The sequence below is a fragment of the Natrix helvetica genome (genome assembly GCF_964273705.1).
Source record: "Natrix helvetica genome assembly, chromosome: 4".
NCBI lineage: Eukaryota > Metazoa > Chordata > Lepidosauria > Squamata > Natricidae > Natrix > Natrix helvetica.
The window spans coordinates 21,921,905-21,947,000 of record NC_138550.1 but is presented as its reverse complement, the minus strand read 5'-3'; the positions used below and the strand labels follow the sequence as shown (position 1 = coordinate 21,947,000).

The 25,096-nt window shown below is 40.3% G+C and overlaps 1 protein-coding gene across 1 annotated transcript in view; it reads left to right on the top strand.

Moving 5' to 3' along the window:
- Positions 1-19,739, top strand: part of MIPEP (mitochondrial intermediate peptidase) — a 60,154-nt gene extending 40,415 nt beyond the window's left edge. The window contains exons 15-19 of the mRNA XM_081950373.1: positions 287-361; positions 3,026-3,145; positions 12,178-12,299; positions 14,813-14,886; positions 19,533-19,739. Of these exons, the coding sequence (XP_081806499.1) occupies positions 287-361; positions 3,026-3,145; positions 12,178-12,299; positions 14,813-14,886; positions 19,533-19,630 (489 nt within the window). The 3' untranslated portion in view covers positions 19,631-19,739. The remainder of the gene's footprint in view (positions 1-286; positions 362-3,025; positions 3,146-12,177; positions 12,300-14,812; positions 14,887-19,532) is intronic.
- The last annotated feature ends 5,357 nt before the right edge of the window (positions 19,740-25,096 follow it).

Below are 25,096 nucleotides of genomic sequence, written 5' to 3'. Positions count from 1 at the left end.
ATATGCAACCTTAACTTTTAGAATGCATTTGTTTTGGATCTTTTTTTGGTTTTCTGTTCTCCAGTGCTTTTGGCTGTGTTTCCACTCGTCCTAATACTTCTCTTTCAGTAATAAGAAGGTAACAATGTCAGGCTAAACTTAACCACCTCTTCATAAAAGACAGTTACTTCTTAGCTTAAGGATATTGTACAAACCTATCTTTATTACCATTTTATTTTGCTTTGTTAATCGTAAATAAAAATTGTTTGAAACATGTCCTCTTTTTCTTCTCTTTTTCTGTTAAAAGCCACTGCCTAAAAACATGGTGTCAAGACTCTGTGAATCTAAAAAAGTATGTGCTGCCGCTGATATGCAACTTCAGGTATGCTAATTGGTTCAAAGTGAATTTAAATATATTTTGAAGTTGTAACAAAGCTTAGATTAGTCCACTAGTCTTAAATTGTAAGATGTAAGTGATTAACGTAGAGCAGGGATGTCAAACTCAATTTCATTGAGGGACACATCAAGGTTGTATTTGACTTTGGGGGATGGGGTAGGTGTGGCCAGGGTGGGCATGGCCAGCTTGACATCACTCGTGTCAGGAGTGCCTGTGGTGGCCCGAGCACTCTGCCAGCAAAACTGGAGCTCGGGAGGGCTGCGTGCGGTCCTTCCAAGCTCCATTTTCGCTGGCAGAAGGTTGCAACACCATTGTGACCAAAAATGGAGCTCAGGATGGTTGCGCAATTTCGCTGGAGAGGCACTGCGGGCTGGTCCTTCGTTGTTCCCAGGGCAGCCCCACAGGCCAGATCTAAGTACCCCACAGGCTTTGAGTTTGATACCCCTGGTGTAGAGTCTGTGCAACATTTTAACAACACTGGAGTATTAAGAAACATCTTACTTACCTCTTGCGAATTAATTGCATTCACTCACCGAAAAGTCCAAGCAATAATCATTCAAGGAGTTAACCTTATCAGTTCCTTGCAATAATTGCAAGGCTGTGAGGTCCCAGCAGAAAGGCTGCAAATTAAATTCTGGCAAACAGTCTTTGTGGCTTGAACACAATAAGCAAAATCTTCAGAAATACGAACTGTTGTCTCCTGTGACAACCACTGCCCTTACCTTCTATTTATTCCCCAGCCAGGGAGGGGCCATTCAGTGTCCATGTGTGCTTTGCTTCCTGAGTCGATGCCTTGTCCTCCATTGCTCACCTCTTCTAACTGTTCTGCGCATATGTGCATCTGGAACAGGCCCCAGCTGTTCTTCCTCCTCACCCATCTCAGCCTCCAAAAGGAGCTGCCTCTCCAGTGGCTGGGAAATGTTGGATGGCCTGTGCTCTAACTCTGCATCCTACGCAGAGCATCCATCATTCCCAGACTCCAGAACTAGCCCAAGTTCCTCCCCAACCCCCTCATCGTCCGAGTCTGTTGCCAGCTCTGCTGACGGCTAGCGAGCCACAATAGCACGGGATGGTGCTTCTTGACCTGAAAAGTGGACCCTGCCCCTGCGTGAAAAATGCAATAATGATGATAATGATGACGACAACACATAGTAGGAATCTGACCAGTCAAGGAAACCATCTGTTGTCCTAACGTCCCAATGAAGATGCTGGCTCTTGCTTTTCTAGATATGCTATCTTTAAAATAGTCCATTCTGAAAGGAATTGGCCCTTACTCCCTTGAGGACAAGAGTCATAATGGCACAGTCATAAAAACTTTTTTTTGGGCAAAGAGACAGTTCTTTCAACGTAAGCTTGCATTGGAAATTGCAGGATGACTAAGAGTTATGCCTAGGTCATCCACCTCATCCTGCAAAAAAACAAGGATAATCTGAAACACATTTGTGGTTACATGCCTGTCCCTTTCTAGCCACTACAGGATATCAAGGCTTAGATAATTATACTTTTAAATTCTTCACTATTTCCACTTCATTTCTCTTCCAAATCCATAGTTGGATTGAGGAAACGTAGCATACCAAATCCATGATAAAGGTGCTCGGTTTTTATTTTTAACATCAGAGAAATAATTTCTGGATTAGGCAGATCGATGGACTGCTGTTTATTTTTTATATTAAAACTCATAAATATTTCTACCTGTTTTCTTTTGTTTGTTTTCAATATGGGAATATTTTAAAAGCATACTTGAATCAATCAAATGTATTGAGTTTTGTTTCCCCATCTGCAAAAAAAGAAAAAAAACCTATCAAGAAAGTTCTCAGATACATTTAATAGACACTAGGAGCAAAAAATAAAAAGATGTCCAGCAAAATGACTTGTCCCAGCAAAGGCATGTTATAATCTTCTGCCAACATTTATGGAACATGGAGCTAATAATTGGTGATTTAGATTTATTTCAAATATCTAGTTAAAGAAGTGTTAAGCTAAATGTGTGTAACCTGAAGTTTAATTTTAATTTCAGAAATCATTCCATAATTTATGGCAGATATATAAAATAACAGCAGTTTTATTCATCACCCAAACTTCTAACAGGGTAGGATTTTGTAAATAAGAATGTACAGGCATGCAAACACATACTTTATGCCAAATATGGTATTTAAAGATAAAACTTACAGTCCCATATAAGTAGACGGGATTCATATTGAGAACTTGAATGCCTCAACAAAATAATTGTAAATGTAAGTTGTTCAATATTAATTTTCCTGAAGAACCAAGAAGTATATCTACCCTGTTTTCCCCAAAATAAGACCCCCCCAATAATAAGCCCTATCGGGCTTTTGTGCACATGCACTAAAATAAGCCCAAAAAATAAGCCCTCCCTGAAAATATCGCAACATAGCAGCAGCCATGAGGTGACCACGCTCGCCGCCTCCTGCACCTAAAAGATAATACGCCCTCCCTGAAAATAAGGCCAAGCGCTTATTTCAAGGGTCAAAAGAAAATAATCTTATTTTCTGGGAAACACGGTACTATAGCTTTATTTTTAAAAATTTTGTTCCAAGTCCGGTTAATCATTCTGGATGGTGTGTGTTATGGGTGTTTTGGATCTCTGCATTTGAGTGTAGATATTTATCTATCAATACATTTCTCTAGGTTTTTTATGCTGTCTTGGATCAAATATATCATGGGAAACATCCTTTAAAAAAATCAACCACAGAGATTTTAAAGGAAACACAAGAGAAATTCTATGGATTGCCATATGTTCCTGACACTGTGAGTAGCATATCTCATAAAATTAAGAAAATAAAGGTTAGCAATTTTCATCTTTGTGAACTGCATAAAGTTGTTTTCTTTTAGTGGCATATTCAACATCCTATTAAGTAAGTATTTTGTAATGATTTCTTAATGAGTATGTTTTCCTAAAATTCTTCTAATTAGGATTTCAAGAACTGCCTGACTTTTCCCATTCTGCGGTTTTACTTTTAGTGCATTCCCATTAAGTAAATTCCTATCAACGTTAATGGGTACCACTTGGGATGCTACAGACATTTCAAGGAGAAGGCACACAGGATGAATGTCACTCTCTTTCATTTCCTTTTCTCCAGTCATTATTTTCTGCATTTTGATGTACACTTCGTAGAATACCCAAAGGGATATACTCTGACATACATCAATGAGAGAACTTTTAGAATTACATGTAATCTTGTAGGAGGGTTGGTTTTTTTGTGAGTTGTTAATGTTTTATAGAAAGCAGGTGGGCTATTTTAGAATCAAATACACATTGTTGCCAATGCAGTTTACAGAAACAGAAATTCAAAAAAACCATGCATTTTTGAATCAGTTTTGAAAATAAATCTAAGCTTTGGAATGCTTATAATTTACTGCTTTGGTTAAGTGTGTTCACTTTGAACAGGGTCATCTTAAAATACAGGGTAAAAACCAGCTTGAAGAAGCTGAGTGTAGGAAAAAAAATAATGAAGTGAATATGGGATAAGCCTCTTTGTGGAATGTCTGTAAAAACTCTGTTGTGGCTGCTTTATAGGTATCATTTCATACATTTAACATTAATTTCAAAATCCTGATGGCATCTTTTCAAAGAAGAGCTTTTCATTTCGGCATCCCAAAAGATACATTATGGATAACGCCACCATATAGAGCCATGATGGCAAACCTATGGCACGCATGCCTGAAGTGGCATGTGGAGCTATTCGCCAGGCACGTGTGGTGTCACCCGTTCCTCTTCCTGGTTTCTAGTGCGCATCGCGCACGATGATCAGCTGGCATTTGTGCGTACGGCAGTGCGCACAAGGAAGAGCTGGTGTTCCATTTTCCGGTGTGAGCATGCACGCCGGCCAGCTGATTGTTGTGCACAGAAGACTAGCTTACTGGTGTGGATGTGCGTGCCGGAAACCGGAAGTTCGTTTTCTGATGCGCACATGCCCCCAGGTTGTGCCCTCCGGGCTGCAGCCCAGATAAGCACCCAAGTGCGTGTGCGCAAATAGCGCACCTCCTTTTCAGCAGTCAATGCCGAAAAGGTTCGCCATCACTGATACAGAGAATATTAATATTGCAACCCTGTATTTTCACTGTAAGTCACATTGAGTTCAGTAAAGCTTATTCCTGAATAGACACATCTGGCTTTTGTATACAGAGACCCAGATGTCTCTACTTTTGCCTGTCTTTTGTAAAGCATTGAAGAACTGGATCTTCCCCCAGCATTGGGCCAGCAAGTTACGGGAACCTAATTTATTTGGTTTGATTTGTTATGGATGTATAAGCTGCTGCAAGCACAAGGTGTTTTCATTGTTATTTTTTTTTAACTTTTTAAAACTTATTTATTATTTCAAGTTACATGACTGTCCATCTCAAACTCATATCTCTACTTAACAGTATTAAAATATTAAAAGTATAGAAAGCAGAAAACAAAACAGCAGCCACACTAAAAACAGGCCCATTAAATTACCCAAACAATAGCAGTAGAACTAAGACTTATATACCCCATGATAGTACTTTATAGCCCTCTCTAAGCAGTTTACAGAGTCAACATATTGCCCCCAACAATCTGGGTCCTCATTTTACTGACCTCAGAAGATGGAAGGCTGGGTCAACTGGAGCCGGTCAGGATCAAACTGCTGGCAGTTGGCAGAATTAGTCTGCAATACTGCATTCTAACCATTGTGCCGCCACTACACAGCATAGATAGTATATGGGCCAGCTCCCAACTCCTGAGTCCCAAGCGGGTGATTTTTGTTAGCTGCCCAGAGTCACATGGCAAGCAGGTAGACTACTGAATTAACAAAATTCCAGTTCCATTGAGGCCTAACAGACATATTGGTAACTAGTCTCACTAGCAGTTAAGACTCTCAAATCCGAACAACTGATGTTATGTCAATCCTGTGCTCCATAATAGCTGGTATATTTCGGTATTCAAGATTCCATATGGTATCTTTCTAAAAACACCTAAGTGCTTAACTGCATGTGAAATTCCTTTCCTCTTCTCCAATATAAACTACTACAAAAATATTTATGTCTCTTGTCCTATTTGGTTTATTTATGAGTTGCTAATAAAAGCAGAGAACCGTTATAAATGGAAACCTTTTAATCTCTTACTTGACTCACTTTTCAAAATGTCATGGGTCTTTTAAAGTCTTCTTTTACAGTTCTATTTTTGATCTCCATCTATTATTTTTATGTATGATTTTAAATTTTAAATTCCCTACACCTGGATTGAGTCTGACAGTGAAATTTATTTTTCCATAATCATAGGTTTGCATTATTAAAAGGCCAATAATGTTAATGAGCAGAAGGCTACGAAGTATGTGTAAATAGCACTGAATATAATTCGCGATAAATCAATGTCTACAAATATGTGACCACAGAACCTAGTTCACTATTACAATACAATACAATACAATACAATAGTAGAGTTGGAAGGGACCTTGGAGGTCTTCTAGTCCAACCCCCTGCCTAGGCAGGAAACCCTATACCATTTCAGACAAATGGCTATCCAACATCTTCTTAAAGACTTCCAGTGTTGGGGCATTCACAACTTCTGGAGGCAAGCTGTTCCACTGATTAATTGTTCTCACTGTCAGGAAATTTCTCCTCAGTTCTAAGTTGCTTCTCTCCTTGATTAGTTTCCACCCATTGCTTCTTGTTCTATCCTCAGGTGCCTTGGAGAATAGTTTGACTCCCTCTTCTTTGTGGCAACCTCTGAGATATTGGAACACTGCTATCATGTCTCCCCTAGTCCTTCTTTCTCTTAAGCTAAACATACCCAGTATTATATGTACTGAGGATAAATATTCTTTCATCCTCAAGTTATTCCGTGTTCTTTTTGTTACTCTGCATAATCTAATTTTAAAAACTAGATTTCACAAATCGCAGTTAACACAAAGAGTTGTTTATTCACATCAGATTAAAAAAAACAAAACCACACCGCATATCAGACTTCTAACTACACAGGAAGAACACTTAAATAATTTCTAATGCCAGGGTTCACGAGGCTTTCATAAATTTAGAAGAGCAACTTGCAACAGGCAATTTCGTTTTCTAGGTCATAAAATGCTAGTGTTTTATTCAGTAGTTAAAATGTGTCTCCTTCTTTATCATGTATACAAGCGAAAGGGATAGGGTTAGAAGCAGTGATTCTAGTTTGGGATCTGTTCAGCATAAAAAAATATTGAGATTTAGGGCCTCAGGTGTTAATTTCTTATTAACAGAGTGACTTAAAAGCCAATTTTAATTTTCAGAGTCTTAATTCCCTTTGGAAATAATCCTGAGCCTTCCACAATTTTTTTTTGTCATTTGTCTTGCTCTTATATCCTATACCTTGGCTCACTTCCCCAAAACATGTACAGGTGAAACTCAAAAAATTAGAATATCGTGCAAAAGTTCATTTATTTCAGTAATGCAAGTTAAAAGGTGAAACTAATATATGAGATAAGACTCATTACATGCAAAGCAAGATAATTCAAGCCGTGATTTGTCATAATTGTGATGCTTATGGCGTACAGCTCATGAAAACCCCAAATCCACCATCTCAGAAAATTAGAATATTACATGCAATCAATAAAATAAGGATTGTACATAGAACAATATCAGACCTCTGAAAAGTATAACCATGCATATGTACTCAGTACTTGGTTTGGGCCCCTTTTGCAGCAATTACTGCCTCAATGCAGCGTGGCATGGAAGCCATCAACCTGTGGCACTGCTGAGGTGTTATGGAAGACCAGGATGCTTCAATAGCGGCCTTCAGCTCTTCTGCATTGTTTGGTCTCATGTCTCTCACCTTTCTCTTGGCAATGCCCCATAGATTCTCTATGGGGTTCAGGTCAGGCACGTTTGCTGGCCAATCAAGCACAGTAATCTCACAATCATTGAACCAGGTTTTGGTGATTTTGGCAGTGTGGCAGCTGGAAAATGAAGTCAGCATCCCCATAAAGCTCATCTGCAGAAGGAAGCATGAAGTGCTTCAAAATCTCCTGGTAGTTGGCTGCATTGTTCCTGGTCTTAATGAAGCACTGTGGTCCAAAGTCCTGTTGCTCCTTGGTCCAAAGTCCTCTCTTCTGATGAGAGCAACTTTTGCCAAAAGCACCAAAAACTGGTTCAATGACCATGGGATTAGTGCTTGATTGGTCTCTTCATTCTTCCTCCATACTCTGGGTCCTTGGCTTCCAAATGAGATGCAAAAGTTGCTCTCATCAGAAAAGAGGACTTTGGACCACTGAGCAACAGGACTTTGGACCACTGTGCTTCATTAAGAACAGGGTCAACGCAGCTGTCTACGAGGAGATTTTGAAGCACTTCATGCTTCCTTCTGCAGACGAGATTTATGGGGATGCTGACTTCATTTTCCAGGTGCCCACACTGCCAAAAGCACCAAAACCTGGTTCAATGACTGTTGGATTACTGTGCTTGAATGCTGTTTTTGTTTTAAAATTGTCCTTGTTCATAACACGTTGGGGATCAGGGGTCCCCAACCTGTGAGCCACGACCCACTACTGGACCGTGGTCTAATTGCCACCAGGTCGTGTGAGTTGCCAGCCAGTGCACATGCACGGCCCCACTTGACAAGAGAATGATCTACTCTTATATTCTTGGAAGGTTAAGATAAAATAAAGGGAATTTTTTTTAATCTGCCAGGTTGAGCTTTGTCTAATCAGTTTCCTTGGAGGAAGGCAAGTCTCAGCTTGAGCAGTGGTTCAGCGCTCTAGAGTTATCCTCGAGCAAGAGTGGTTTCCTCAGAAAAGGAACATTTGAAAACCACTTCCTTGGAAGATCAAAATAATTCTCTCATTATCAGGCTCTTGGGGGTGGGGGGGAATCCAAAATTGTAAAAAAAAAGTATATTTTCACAATTTTGTCTGTCCATTTGGGAAATAATTCAGAACCCCAGTTCTGTTCAAACAATACAGCAAACATTAAACCTTCTCTATGGAAACATTAAACCCTCAGGTGAAAAAGATTATTGCACATCAAAACTTTTTTTAAAAAAACCCTTACAAACTGTAGTCTGTTGTTTAATTTTAAATGTGCTGCGTGTTTTGTATTATGGGAAAGAGACTAGGTAGAGTGGGGGACGGGGGGGGGGGATTATACATGCTGCTGCCAAAATATTTTTGCTCTAGATGTAGAATAATCTAAGTTGAAGCTGAAGATATTATCAGACTCTGGTTTAGGAAAGTTACTTGGGGAGAAAAAAAAGGCTGATTTTAATTCGAAAGCTAAAATATGCTTTTTGTTTAATGTCTTCTTTTTATGTTGCATGCAGCCTGCAAGCAATTATAGAAAGAATAGTTGTTTGTTGGTAGAACATAAGGAACACTTTATTTTAGAAGAGCAAGCACTCTATAAAAACAAGACCGATGACTTTTTGAGAAAAATGGTAGAGTTTTATCAAGTGCTAGATTATTTGGAAACATTGAGAGTAAGTCCCAAATAATAGAATGGTGCAGCATTCCATCTAAATAACAAGATTTTGGTTAACTCTTTTTCCATTTTACAAAAAGAAAAGCTGATTAATTAGCTAGTATTAGTGCATATGATAGGTGTGCACAGGTAGTCCTCAACTTACAACCACAATTGAGCCCCAAATTTATGTTGCTAAGTGAAACTTTTATTAAATGAGTTTGCCCCGTTTTATGGCTTTTCTTGTCACAATTCTTAAATGAATCGTTTTCAGTTATTAAGTTAGTAACACAATTGTTGAGTGAACCTAGCTTTGCTATTGACTTTGCTTGTCAGGAAGTTGCCAAAGGTGATCACATGACCCCAGGACACTGAAACCATTATAAATAAGAACCAGTTGACAAGCTTTTGAATTTTGATCACATGACTTTGGGATCAGAGGTGGTATTTAGCAGGTTCTGACCAGTTCTGGAGAACCGCTAGTGGAAATTTTGAGTAGTTCGGAGAACCGGTAAATGCCACCTCTGACTGGCCCCGCCCTCATGTATTCTCTGCCTCCCGAGTCCCAGCTGATTGGGAGGAAATGGAGATTTTACAGTATCCTTCCCCTGCCACGCCCACCAAACCACGGCCACCAAACTACGCCACAGAACCAATAGTAAAAAAATTTGAATCCCACCACTGATGGGGATGGTGCAATGGCCATAAGTGTGAAAAACGGTTATAAGTCACTTTTTCAGTGCCATTGAAACTTTGAACAGTCACTAGTCAAACTGTTGTACGTCAAGGACTATCTGTATAAGGACAAATATGCATATAATTTAGCTCTATTTTTAATATTGATTTAAATTTATCATAATCATGAAATATGCTGTGAATAGCCAATAGATTCTGTTTAATAGAAATTAAATCCATTAGTAATCACTAACTTCTGTTTTCATTAGCCAGTTAAAAAACTACTAGGACATTTTTGGAATTTTTAGGATTATTTCATTATTTCAACACATATATGTATTTGTATAATATATATAAATCATATTTCTTAGCCCCACTCTCCCTTGGTTAAATTTACTTTTAACAATTAAAGGTATCTTTTAATGCAATTTTCCCCCCTATAGCCGTGTTTTTCAATCTTGGCAACATTAAGATGTATGGACTTCAACTCCCAGAATCTCCAGCCAGCATGAACACACATCTCAAAGTTACAGTGTTGAGAAACACTGCTCAGAAATGATATTAGCAGATTTGAAACAGAAACAGAGAATGAATCCATTACAGACAATTAATATTAAAATTAAGAGATAGACATTTGTACAGGAATGGGAAGATTTCCTTGACAAAGGAAGATATGAATTATTAGGATTGTTAGAACTTGTAAGAGAAAGTACTAATTCAGTCCTGGGAAAGAAAGAAAAAAGGCATGATTTCGTTTGCTATAAAGGGAAATAGAGGAAAACTATCACAAGCTTTCAAATTTCTGTTTTTATAACCTACAATGGTGATGGTGAACCTATGGAAAATTGTCATTCAACGTTTTCTACATCATTCTTGGCTTCCTGAAGGATTTTTAAAACACATTCTGTCGTTCTCTCACACTCATATACTTTATATAAGTAGGTAAAATGTGAATAACATATTATCTAAATGTTTATGAAAGGGACTCAAACAGCATACACGGCCCTCTTAAAATTTGTGCTGTTATACCAGCTCTTAAAACTATGGTACATTCTCCTGAACATTAACAACTGGGATATGTGCATTGTGGAAATTCTTAAAGTTTCAGCTGCTTCCTTCAGTTTCTAATGGTTGTTGCCTGATATCAGGACCTGTAAATCAGGGATCCCAATATTAGGCTGAATTTTAACACACAACAGTCAATCAATTAACCAAGGGGGCTTGGAGGTCTTCTAGTCCAACCCTCTGCTCAAGAAAGAAACCCTATACCATTTTAGATGAGTGACAGTCCAGTCTCTTCTTAAAAACCTCCAGTGATGAAGCACCCACAACTTCTGAAGGCAATTTCTGTTCCACTGGTTAAATGTCCTCACTGTTAGGAAGTTTCTCCTTAATTCCAGGTTGTTTCTCTCCTTGGTTTGCCAGCACTTAGTTCTTCTAGGTCAGTGGTCATCCACGCGCCCAATTTTTGGCCTAGCAGGCATCCCTGCAGCCCAGTGGTGGGTTTCAAAAATTTGTAGAACCTCTTCTGTAGGTGTGGCCTGCTTTGTGGGAGTGGCTTACCGGCCATGTGACTGGGTGGGAGTGGCTTACTGGCCATGTGACTGAGGGAATGGCTTGCCAGTCATGTGACTGAGTGGGCATGGCCAACTTGTAAAATGTGTTGAAACTCACTTAACAACGCTCTTGCTTAGCAACCAAAATGTTGGCTCAGAAACTCTGGCATTTGAAGCACGCAAGTCTTAAAGCTGTCAAGTTACAAGGCCCTTGCACCCCTAACCCTTTAGAAAAAAAAACTCAGGGGTGTTCAAATTTGACAGGTTTAAGACTTGTGACTTCAACTCCCAGAATTCCTCCTCTCGCTCTTCATCTTGATAATATGCAGATGGGCGGGGGGAGGGAACTGGAACCGGTTCTAAACGGCACGGTTGATTTGTGGAACCTCTTCTATAGAAGAGGTTAGAACTGGCAGGAACCCACCCCTCCATGCGGGGGACAGGATGCATGCGTGGGGAAGCTTGCATTGCATTTTGGGGCCTGGTGCAGTGCCCCGTGCCCTGTTTTTTGGCTTCCAGGTTGGTACAGGACACTTTCCAGGCTCAAAATGGGGCACGGGGGCACCGCACAAGGCCCCTCGCTCCCCATTTTGGGCCTAGAAAGCCTCTTGCACCAACCTGGAAGCAAAAAATGGGCGGTGGTTGTGTGCGCATGCATGGGGTGCAGGATGCATGCAGGTGGGTTGCGCATGCATGTGGGGGGTCATATCCACATTGCATTACGGGTGCGGGCATGCACATGCTATGTCATGTGCTCAGGTGCTTTTGGTTTGTGATGACAAAAAGGTTAGCTATCACTGACCTACAATGATAAAGTAGAACTTCCATAGTCCTTGCAAATTGTCTTTCCTGACCTGGTCTACTTTGAAGGGCTGACAGTAATTTATTTCCATGTTTATATTTAGATAAGTGGGAAAATGTTCTTTGAATGGCAGCAAAGATCCACCTCTTCTCTACTTTTGGTATTTGCAGCATTTATACAAGATAAAACAAAATGGCATCTCTAACTTGCAAAGTGACTTTTCTTTTAAAAAATAATTAGTTTAAGAATGACTAACACACTATGTACATGTGTGTGAATTATAAATGGTTACTTTAGTTTCAGAGCAAAAATCATTGAAAATGACCATTTTCTCCCTTTTAACTCTGTTTCATGTACAGGCCTGGCAACTCCGATTCAGCCACCTTGTGGGTTATGGCGCAAAATATTATTCCTACCTCATGTCTAGGGCTGTATCATCTATGGTATGGAAGCAGTGTTTTGCACAGGATCCATTCAACAGGTATAAAGTAAACTGCATTTAAAAAAAAAAGAAGTGTTGATTAACCCTCAGGTACATTCAACTATTTCAACTATACTGCTCTTCTTTTCCTTGTTACAATATTTTTATCAAATCCGGAGTGAAGTATTTATTGCAAATTGAGTTGAGATGGGGACCTATTGTGGCATTGGTTTATATAGATGCACAAATGCACTACACCTCTGGATATGGGAGAAATTCAAGAAGAAAAACACTTTGGAACCTCAGCTGGTGTATTCAGACACGTAGGGTGTGATAGGATGCTTCCGCTGCTCAGATCTGCTGAAAAATGAGTTAAACTGAGAGTCTCATTCGTGCTATTTTGAATGTCCGCTCCATGGAGATTCTGGAAAGTTTACAAAAAACAATAAACACATACATCCATAAAGGTAACCCAGAACCAACGGAATAAAATTGTCTTTAGTTTTTTTTATGGAATGCAGGAAAGGAAGGGGCCAAGCATATCTCATGAAATTACGTGTTCTGAAGAACGAGGCAACCATAGAGAAGATCTGTCACTGTAGCTGTGCCCAAGTTGGCCTTCTTAAAGTAGGGGACACACAGGCTTAGTCAGTTTTGCCAAGGTGGTGCCTGTTGCTTCCTCCATATTGGACTTTACAATCTGCCAACATTGCTTTGCCTTCTGTTTTTCCTGCTGAAAATAGAAATAGACTTTGTAATTATGCAGTGTACAATGGGGCAGGCAGTTAAGGCCATTGCCTTTACTTTTAAAAGTTAAAAGATTAAGGATTTGTGATAGCCATCAGCAGCTCCCTTACTAAGAAAAGATACCTGGTTTGATAGTGGTCCCTGAGGGGGAAAAAAATACTTGGACTGATCAGTGACTGAACACTGAATATTAATCAGCAGCATATTATAGCTGCTAATGAAAGCAAATATAATTTGAAGGTGCATCAATAGAAGTATAAAGTATACTTTCCCAAGCATGAAAAGTAATAGTTCTACTATATTCTTTAACAATCAGGCTACATCTTAAATCTGATGTCCTGTGTAATGTACTTTAAGAAGAATCCAAACAAACTGGAACCATATTCAGAGTAAACAACAAGGATGATCAGTGAAGCGTCCAAGGAGGATTGAAGGATATGGATATATTTAGACTTGAGTAATGAGGAGGATAGATGAGAGGATGTCATATAGATGGTAGTCAGGACCTCAACTTCAGCTTCCAGAGTCTGAGACATAGTATAATGTATTTAAATGGCAGACAAGTGGATTAGAAAAAGCTTCTGAACAGTAAGAGCAGTTCAAGAGTAGAAACAAACTCCCAGAGAATTAATGGAGGTTTCTCAGCCACTTGAGATATTTTGCTCTGGATTTCTGTATTGCGCAGGAGACTGGACTCAATGGCCTTTCCCATATGACTATAACAGTGATGGCGAATCTTTTCAGCACCGAGTGCCGAAAAGGGAGCACTTCACGCGCACATGCACTTGTCTGGGCGTGACCAGGAAGATGAGTTGCCCAGGGGACATGCACACACTGGAAAATGTACTTCTGGTTCTGTGTGCACATGCGCGCCAACCAAAAAGGCTTTCGGTTACAGCTGCACATATGCACGTGCCAATCAGCTAGCCGGTGCACATGCTCACACAGGAAAATGGAAGGCCAGCTCTTCTGGTTTCCAGCACTTCCGTACGCACAAAGGCCAACTGATCATTGCATGCGCATGCGCGCCAGAAACCCGGAAGAGGAACGGGTGACGCTGTGCATACCAGGCGACAGGGTCCATGTGCTATTTTAGGCACATGTACCATAGGTTCACCATCATGGGACTATATCATTTTATCCTTAGTATAGTGATGCTTCAGTTCTTCTTTAGTATAATTGCCGTCAGTTCCCATCAGCATGTCAAATGGTCAGGAGCTGCCATTTTTCTTTATTAATTTTTTCTGGATGTTTCCAGAGCACCACTAATTCGTTATACCATATTTATCGGAGTATAAGATGCACCAAGGCTTTGAAGAGACCAAAAAAAAAAAAGTTTTTTTCACTCTGCAGACCTCCCCAAAACGGCCCGTTTTTCATCAAAAAAATTGCATGCATAGCTTTTAGGAGGCTTATACTCCTGGGGGCTGGGGGGCAAATCATTTCTGCCCTCGCCAGACCCTCATGAGCTCTCTGAAAGCCGCCTACAGGCTCTGCACGGCCATTTTGGTGAAGGGGGAGGGGTTTCAGGAGGCAGAAATGCTGTATTCAGGGTATAAGACGCACCCAGATTTTCAGCCTCTTTTTTGAGGGAAAAAGGTGCATCTTATACTCTGAAAAATACAGTAATTTGTCTATTGTGCTCTATTGTAAATTTATTTATTGAGTGCTTTTCTGGAATGAATATAAAAAATATAAATTCTAAATAATTAGATATTTGGTTTTTTGATAGTTTAGTGAGGAACTTGGAGAGAAGTGTGACACGAAGTTGAATTACTGGTTGTGATTGCAGATAATTGGAACCATAATGCTATCTCTTCCTTCAGAGCAATGGGTGAACGTTATCGGCAAGAAATGCTGGCACATGGTGGTGGCAAAGAACCGGTGCTCATGGTTCAAGGTAATATAAATATTGTTACCCTTTTATTGCTTTTCCTCAGTATACATTTAGGAATGACCATGCTTTGTAATTCAACATGATTCCAATTGTACCTTATAAAAATCCTCATGAACATTTGCTTTAAAAAAAATGCACATGTGTCACTATTCTACACACAAAAATGCATATTCAAGCTAGTTGACTCTTGTAGATACATATTAAAGTCTTCAGTGGAAGATTTCAGTTTAGCTAAAAGCATTCCATAGTATTACTAGAAGGAGAAGAAGAATTGGAGAAAGAAAACCAAATATCCGAGGCATATTGAGCGATTTACTAGGTACTACTATTCTAAATTGTGTACTAAAGTTATATTTATGTTGGCAGTTCTAAAGGAATGATTCACATCAGAGAGAAGCAGTGTTTTTATAAAGTTTGTTTCTCTAATGTTAAACAATATCGGAATTTTCCTAATGTAACTTTTAAAAATGTTAATGACACAAGAAAGGGGTGTGTGTTTGTGTGTGTGTGTGTGTATGTTAGGCTGTGTCTTTTCCTTCTATATATAAAAGAGCAGATGTTCTGAATCATCATTGATTGTTTAAACTACAAAGACCAGTGCATCGTTTCCCAGCATTCTCTGCTAAAAAAAGAAGAAGCAGAGAAGCAATTTAAATTACAGTTTGACTTACTATATTTTTCGGAATATGAGCACCTTTTTCCCTCAAAAAAAGGCTGAAAATCTGGATGCGTCTTATACACTGAATACAGCATTTTTTTGCCTCCTAAAACCCCGCCCCCTTCACAAAAATGGCCGTGCATAGCCTTTAGGAGGCTTTCAGAGTGCTCCTAGGGGCTGGGGAGGGCAGAAATGAGCAAAAAACGGGCCGGTTTTTTCCTCAGTTTTGCTCCCCCAGCCCCCAGGAGCACTCTATAAGCCTCCTAACGGCTATTCCTGCCCTTCTTTTTTTTAAAAAACGGGCCGTTTTTGGGAGATCTGCAGAGTGCAAAAACTTTTTTTTTTAATTTGCCTCTTCAAAATCTTGGTGCGTTTTATACTCTGAAAAATACGGTAAATTGCAATTGGAATATACTATCTCTGAATGCAACAAAATTTGAGAATATTCTACAAACCATCAAAGTAGGCCGTTTGACTTTTTTTTTTAGTGTTATGCGATATGCATTAGTCATAGGTAGATGCAATGACAAAATGCATGCCTCGACGCAAATTATGCCCTTTGTGTTACAAATATAAAAGAATGGAGATTGCATCACAAAGTCACGAGGCACCATTCATCCTTTGGGTATCACTGAGATTAGGGCAGACACCGATAGCATTAGTGTTGAAGGCTGCTTTAAATAAACTCTATCCACCTTTGGCGTGACTAAGCCAGATAATGCTTCCAAGCCAGATAGCAATCAAGGCAAAGAAAAGAGATGCCACAGCATTCAGGTTGGCTGTTCTGTTCTGGGAGTGTCTTTGCTGATCCTGCTAGCCTGTTTTGTTTATGGAAAAGCCCTCTTCTCTCCACAAAAGGCAGCCCTGAAAACACAAAAGGGAAAGGGATCTTGGAGTCCTAGTGGACAACCATCAAAATATGAGCCAGCAGTGTGCAGCACCTGCCAAAAAAGCCAACACAGTTCTAGGCTGCATCAACAGAGGGATAGAATCAAGATCATGTGAAGTGTTAATACCACTTTATAATGCCTTGGTAAGGCCACACTTGGAATACTGCATTCAGTTCTGGTCGCCACAAAGTAGAAAAGATGTGGAGACTCTAGAAAGAGTGCAGAGAAGAGCAACAAAGAGGATTAGGGGACTGGAGACTAAAACATATGAGGAATGGTTGCAGGAACTGGGTATGTCTAGTTTAACAGAAAGAAGGACCAGGGGAGACATGATAGCAGTCTTCCAATATCTCAGGGGTTGCCACAAAGAAGAGGGAGTCAAACTATTCTCCAAGGCACCTGAGGGTAGAACAAGAAGCAATGGGTGGAAACTAATCAAGGAGAGAAGCAACTTAGAACTGAGGAGAAATTTCCTGACAGTGAGAACAATTAATCAGTGGAACAGCTTTCCTCCAGAAGTTGTGAATGCTCCAACACTGGAAGTCTTTAAGAAGATGTTGGATAGCCATTTGTCTAAAACGGTATGGGGTTTCCTGCCTAGGCAGGGGGTTAGACTAGAAGACCTCCAGGGTCCCTTCCAACTCTGCTATTGTATTGTATTGTATTTTGTGTATCAAAACCTCATGCCAGCAGTATGAGGGCATTTGTTTTGTATGCCTCCTTTGCCCTCCCAACGTATGAAAAGTTCTGGAACCAGTAAACCTTTTCTGGGGAGAGGAGAGATGTAGGGACTGGCATGCCTTCATACCAGTCTTTGACTCCTGGCAATCACCTGGACTAGTCCCTGCAGCTTTCTTGGTGAGATTTCAGAAGCGCTTTGTCATTAACACATACCTAGGACTGGGAGACAGTTGTTAGCCCAAGGTCATCCTGCCTAGGGTGGAACTAGAACTTTTGGCTCCTGGTTTCTAGCGCAGGGTCTTTAACCACTACACCAGCTGGCTCTCTTCCCTTTGAATCAGGCGGGAAAAAGGTTTGAAAGAGAAGTAGTAGATATTATGAGCCGTGGTGGCGCAGTGGTTAGAGTGCAGTACTGCAGGCTACTTCTGCTGATCACCGGCTGCCAGCAGTTTGGCGGATCCAATCTCACCAGATTCAAGGTTGACTCATCATTCCATCCTTCTGAGTTCGGTAAAATGAGGACCCAGATTGTTGGGGGCAGTAGGCTGACTTTGTAAACCGCTTGAGAGGGCTGTAAAGCACTGTGAAGTGGTATATAAGTCCTAAGCGCTATTGCCATACTCTCCAATTATTTAACACCTCCTAGATAGGAAATGGCACAGTGAACAATATACAGGTAGTCTTCGACTTATAACCGTTTGTTTAGTGATCGTTCAAAGTTATGGCAGCCCTGAAAAAAGTGACTTATGACCAGCTTTCACACTTATGACTGTTGCAGAGTTCCCTTTGTGATCAAATTGAGGGGCCTGGCAACTGGCATGTATTTATAATTGTCTCACTGTCCCGGGGTCATGTGATCACCCTTTGTCACCATCTCAGACAGCTTCAGCAAAGTCAATGTAGGAAGCCTTAATGACCGCATGATTCACTTAACAACTGCAATGATTTGCTTAACAACTGTGGCAAAAAAAAATGTCCTAAAAGGAGGCAGAACTCACTTCACTGTCTTGCTTAGCATGGAAATTTGGGGCTACATACAATGATGATCTGATATAGTTGGTGACTATAGAGCAACGTAGCTTTGCTTGAAGTGGGAAATGAGGCAAAGTATTGCAAATTATATATAAATGGCAGGAAACTAGAGCGAGTAGATGAACCTGTGTACTTTGGCGGAATGTTTACGGAAGATGAGAAACAGATGAAAAAAAACGGTGTGATGTGCAGATGTTGGTAGCAAAGATGTGGGTGGTATATAGTCTGTAGAAAAGAATAAATGTTTACCAGAAGGAATGAAAATAGCTGTGTATAAGAATGTACTTCTGCCCACAGTCATATAGAAGAGTGGAATATGTCAAGAGGAACATAAATGTTGAATAAAGTGGGATGAAGTTTGCAGGGTAAAACAAGAACAGATAAGTTAAGAATGAATTGTTGCTGAAGGAATGTATATTGAATGCAAAAGTGACTGATGAGCACAAAAGAACTATTGAGGTGGTTTGTTCACCTAGTGAACATGAATTAGGACTGTAGGCTTGCATGGTATTCCTAAAAGTATTCTTTATTGTCGCCTTCAATCTAACGTATATTTTTAAGCCCAGAAAAGACATAACTTCTTTTAAAGAACTATTGGCAGGTCTCCACCTGCCCATTAGATTTAGCAGGTAAGGCCTGCTCCATGTCCCTTCCGTGAAACAATATCATCTTGTTGGACTTGGGAGTCATGCCTTGTAAGCAAGTCTCTGGAAATAATGAATGGCCCCAACATCCTTAGTTTTTCACAACACAAGATGTTAAAAACCCATCTCTCCCGCCAGACGTTTGAGCTCTGGTGGTTAATGTTGCCTCACTACAAATTGGAATTGCTATTTGTGATTTCAGTCATTTACAATTTGGATTAAATTGTTGTTTTAAACTTCGTAGGCTGTCTAGAGTTACTGCCATGTGATAAGCAGCGATAGAAATTGGGAGGGAAGGGCGGAGGAATGACATCAAATCCAAGACCTGCTTTCCAGATTTAGATCTGAATACTGCATGTCTCTAGAAAATGGAATTGCAAGATAAATATTTGGAAGAAGAATGAATGGTTCAAGACGAAGGACAGACTTATATTTTCTTAACATTTCTTTTGAAAATAGTAGATTTAATCCCTTGTTGCTATTTGGGGAATAAAGTGTTAGTTGTTGATAATTTGGCATTTCCAATTCAATTCCCTGATTCCAGGTTTCAAGGCAGAAGACCCAGGAAGCTTTGTTAAGACAATTCACTGTAGTGGGACTTGCTTTTTTTTTTTAAACCAAGTTTTTTAATTTATTTTTTGTTACTGTGGTGAGACTTGTACTTTCAGTTATGGTTAATTTTTATCAGGTGTTTAGAATCAACATTCAATTCATTCTGAGTTATCTCCCTTTCATATTTCCTAGGTATGCTACAGAAGCAACCATCAGTGGAAGATTTTGTGGAAGCTCTTGAATCGGACCTAGATCAAGACTTTGAAACGTTCTTTATGGATTCTGAATAACAGAGAAGAATATTCTGAAAGTTTTTGAATGTATTGACAGTGTACATAGAAGTTGGCTTTTGTAAAAACAAGGTGTATATCAAATAAATGCTTTACTTGAAAAGTAAAATGGCTGCTTTTTTTCTTTATAGAAAGGTAAGAATTTAAGCATGTTTTGTGCAGTATTCACTTATTTGGGATTATTTTTATTTGCATATGTGTATACTAAAATAACTGCTTCTCTCACATAAGTTCAGAAAAAGGAGATGTACAATATGTCCTCAGTACCACAAGCAGGTTACATACATACCCATCGCCAACATGCCAGTGGGAGTAAGCAAAAGAAAAGAAATTTAGTTTATGTAAACACCATTTATCATACCTCAACTTAATTTTTCATTCTTGATTGTACCATGTTCATATACCGCTTTGTATTTTCTTTTTAAGAATTTCATCAACCCTACCCAACCATAATTTTTTTATGTTTTTCCCTTCCTCTCATTCTGTTCTGTCAAGAGTTTGTTGCATAAATTCAAATCCAGAGAGCACATAGAGATAACTGATTCAGCTGGGTTCATTAACTTCTTTATATACATAAGAATAGATGAATCAATGTACAATACCAACAGGTGGTTCTTCCAAGTAAACACAAGGCAGGAGCGTTACAGGCAAACACAAAACAGTTAGTTTCATATCAGCAGACAAGCCCAAAGAGAGTGCTTGTTTACTTCTCAGAGCAGCAGACTCAGAGCTTACAAACTAATTTCAGTTTCAATTCTCAGCTAAGCCACGCCCAGACTCAAGCTTAAGTTTCTGTTCCTATTCTTTGCCCAGTCTCAGAAAGTTTAAGCTCCCATTGGCTGACTGAGTTGCTACGCCTATTTATTGGCTGACCTTGTTCCCATGTCTCTGACGGTCATGAACATTTTAACATGTTCTCTCTTCTCTCATATATTTGTTTTATGGTCCAATCCTTGTTCAGTCCTTCTGTATGATTAAATCAACTGAATGTGCTTCTTTCATACTGGTCATCCCCTTTTATGTTCAATCAACATTCATTCTTCTCTTACCACATAACATTTCTTTTTGAAGTATCCCATTCCTGGTAAATTGAACTTCCTGTTATGTTCCTCAACTGAGTGCCACATAACAAAAGGAGCAACTGATTTCCTTTATGCAGCTTTGGACAAACGTTGACTTTTCTGAACCTTCGCATGTCTTAACTTTTCCCCAGTTACTTTGCCATTCATCACAAGACTGAACCACTAACACGAAAGCATTCATAATTCCCAGGTCACCAAAAGGCCATGTCTTGAACAAGAAAGATACAATAAGATGAAAATACAGAATCCCATCTGGCAGTTTCATGAAGGAGACAGCATAGCATCACTATTGATTAGAAAATAAGGGAAAATAATGCATTAGATTCAAGGAATGCAAGGGAATAAGTGTTTGTCTCTACGTGTCTGTATTCCTAATGAAACTTGCTGCAGAGTACATAAATAAAAAAAGTTGCATATATATTTAAATATGCTTAAATAAAGGTCGGCAGTTCAGCGGTTTGAATCCCTAGCACCGCGTAACAGTGAGCTCCCTTTACTTGTCCCAGCTTCTGCCAACCTAGCAGTTCGAAAGCACATAAAAATGCAAGTAGAAAAATAGGAACCACATTTGGTGGGAAGGTAACAGCGTTCCATGCGCCTTCAGTATTTAGTCATTCCAGCCACATGACCACGGAGACATCTTCAGACAGCGCTGGCTCTTTGACTTTGAAACGGAGATGAGCACTGCCCCCTAGAGTCGGGAACGACTAGCACATATGTGCGAGGGGAACCTTTACCTTAATACTATTTTTCTTTGCAACTGGGTTAGATGCTCAAGATTCAAAATGATTATGCCTAAATTGATTAAATCAGGTTGCTGGGCTCAGAAAGCAGTTTTGTGTCTTTGAAGTTCTCTTTTAAGTCTTGCATTTGATTTCCATACTCTACTCCACAATATATAGGTCAGGGGATGAAAATGAGGAAAGCAAAGAGGAAATTAACACTGAATGAAACAATGCACTGTTAAAGTATCGGAGCAGAAAAAGCAATGTTAAATATTTTGTTTTCCTTGTGAGTTGCAGGCCAGAGGATCAATGCTGGCTGGATCACTTTATGCAAGAAGTAGCCGTCTTTTTTTCCCCGCAGGAGCTTTTGAGTGGCAAGTTCTTGTGGGTGCCCAAGGCACATAATTTTGTTCCTTAAAGCCTTTTCTAAGCTGTACAAGTATGTTTTTAAAGCTTGTCACTCAGGGGCTGCTTCCCATTTCCAACGATCTATGCAGGGCACTCCTTTTTCAAGCGCATCGATGCAGTTCTTCTTTGCCATTCTGATCCTGTTGTGGTTTTTTTTAAAATAGAAGTGTCCATGCGTGCTTAACATGCTTCCATCACAATGGCAGGAAGTCAAGCAATTAATTGAGCAGGTTAATGCTTTGCACTTAATTTGGCTCTCACTATAACGGGGGGGGGGGGGGAAGGAACGAATCATATTTTCTTTTAAGTAGAACATTTTATGAAGAGTACAATTCATTCTAAATTATTAGATTTAGGATGCAATAAATAGTGTTAGAACAGGGGTGTCAAACTCGGTTTCATTGAGGGCCGCATCAGGGTTGTGTTTGACCTCGTGGGCTGGAGTGGAAATGGCCAATTCGATGTCATTCATGTCGGCTCCTGTGGGGACCCAAGCACACTCTCAGCGAAAACGGGCTCCCAATCTCCATTTTCAGCTGTGACTGCCTCCTGAACCCCTCTGCCAGCAAAAACAGAGTTGGGGAGTGCCATGCAGGCCGGTCCCTCGTTTCCTGGTTAGCCCCAAGGGCCAGATCTAAGCACCCATGGGCCGGATGTGGCCTGCGGGCCTTGAGTTTGACACCCCTGTGTTACTGTTTTTCCTCAAAAACAAGACAGGGTCTATTTTCTTTTGACCCCTGAAATAAGCGCTTGGCCCTATTTTCAGGGCGGGCTTATTATTTTTGAGGTGCAGGAGGCAGTGAGCGTGGTCCCCTCATGGCTGCTGCTGTGTTGCAATATTTTTGGGAGAGGGCTTATTTTAGCTCATGTGCTCAAAAGCCCGATTGACCTTATTATCCGGGGAGGTCTTATTTTCAGGGAAACGGTAGAATAATGACAGAACCAACACTAGCCTTTCTTTTTCTTTCTTTTTCTACACAGAAAAGAGTGATAAACTCATACTCTTGTTTAGACTATTGCAACACACGCTACGTAGGTTGCCTCTATAAAGCATTTGGTACTTCAACTGGTACAGAATACGGTTGTGTGGATAATAAATGGATAATAAATGGTGCCAGATATACAGCACATACAATCTCACTTCTTCATGAGCTGCATTTGTTACCGGATTGTTTCCGGGAGCAATTCAAGGTTGTGGTTGCCACCTTTAAAACCCTACATAGCTTGGGACCAGGTTACCTGAGGAATTGCCTTTTTCCACCATTTCTTTTTTGTTTTTCCTGTCCTAAGTAATGGACGGTTGGATTTTCTGACTTCCTGTTTGAATTGCTTGATTCTGACCGATCAATGTCTGATCCTTTCCACCTCAATTTCCTGATGCCTAAGACATCAGTTTCAGTGGTGGGTTTCAATTTATTTTACCATCGGTTTGCTTGCGTGCGCGCACAATGCTTCTGAGCATGCACCGAAGCATCCAGGCGGTTGGGTGGAACCTCCTACCGCCACCACTATCGGTTCGCCCGATCTGGGGTGAACTGGCAGAAACCTATCTCTGATCAGTTTGTAATAGGTTTGTTTCACTCTGTTGAGCTTTCTCATGTTAATGTTTGTAATGTTCTATTTTTTCCCATATGGCAACATCAAAAAGAAAGGCGTTTATCTAGCCACCTTATGATACCATTAGTGCTCCAAAAGATCATCAGCTCATCCTCAATAGCATGTTTATTTTAATTTTTTAAAGGTTTTTAGTCCCACCTTTATTATCTTTTATAAATAACTCAGATGGTGAACATACCTAATATTCCTTTCCCCCCCACTTTTTCCCCACAACTATCCTGTGAGGTGAATTGGGTGAGAGAGTGACTGGCCCAAAAGCATCAAGCCGGCTTTGATACCTAAGATGGGACAAGAACTCACAGTCACCTGGTTTCTAGACCAGCACCTTAACCACTGTACTAAACTGATTCTGATGAGGAATTTATGCTCATATTGAGTTTATATTGAGTACCATCTGACCTGAAGGGCCCATCAACTGACATTATATTGTCAATCATTTTAGATTTTTCTAGCTATGTGGTTTTCTTGTAAAAATACAAGAGTGCTTTGTTATTGTCTCCTCCAAACAATATTCATTGATGCCTTTGCCATTGTCACTAAAGTGGTCGTCTGCCTCCAGCATCTTCCTATATTACTGTTCCTAAATATTCGGATGGTCTTGGGTGACCCTACTGGGAATATAGACTCCTAATGTTTTTCACTCATCCCAAGAGGGATAACACCTGCCACAATGAGGCAGTACAGCATAGCACAGCAGGAGCTGGTGGTGCAATGGTTACAGGGCAGTTTTGCCGGCAAACTCTGCCCACAGTCTGGAGTTTGATCCTGATTGGGCTCAAGGTTGACTCAGCCTTCCATCCTTTCAGTGGTCATTAAAATGAAGACCCAGATTGTTGGGAGCAATATGCAAAGTTTCAACATGGTGACCCATCGAGAGACTGCTATAAAATGCTATGGGGTGGTATATAAGCCTAAATGCTATCGCTACTTAGGGGCATAACTATGTCGACCCCATATCAATGCTGCCACTTGCTTCTTCTCTGCCTTGAGGGTACAAAGTCAGGCTCTATAGCAGGGGCGTCAAGCTTGCAGCATTACGTCACATGACATAGCGTGACTTCCCCCCCCTTCGCTAAACCAGGGGTGGGTGTGGCCAGTGTGTGATGCATCCGGCCCATGGGCCATGAGTTTGACCCAGAGGTGGGCTGCACTTACAGCAGGGGCGCTGACCCAGAGGTGGGCTGCACTTACAGCAGGGGCGCTGCGAAACTCAGCTGGGCAGCATGAGCGGGGGGGGGGGGGGAACGAGCTAGAAAGTTAGTTATATATGGAAAGCACAGCACAAGGGTGGGTGGGCGGCCCCAGTCAGCGATCACAGCTAAGGGTTCACCCGAATCCGCGCAACCATGCAGCAGCCAACAACTGGTTTGACACCCCTGCTCTATAAAAACAATTAGCTTCTAACTGATGGTTATGAGGCCCAGCAATTTTCTAACCAGGATTTGTATTGAGCATTCTTTTGGTTAAGTTTATACAACATGCTAAACCAGGATTTGATTAAATATGCTTTTCTGAACAAGACATAGTGACCTGGTTTGCTCATTATGTTAAACAAAAAATAAATGACATTTTTATCCAGGTTACTAACGGGCATACTCTCCAAGGTTCAATTGGCTTGCCAGTTCCCAAGGTCT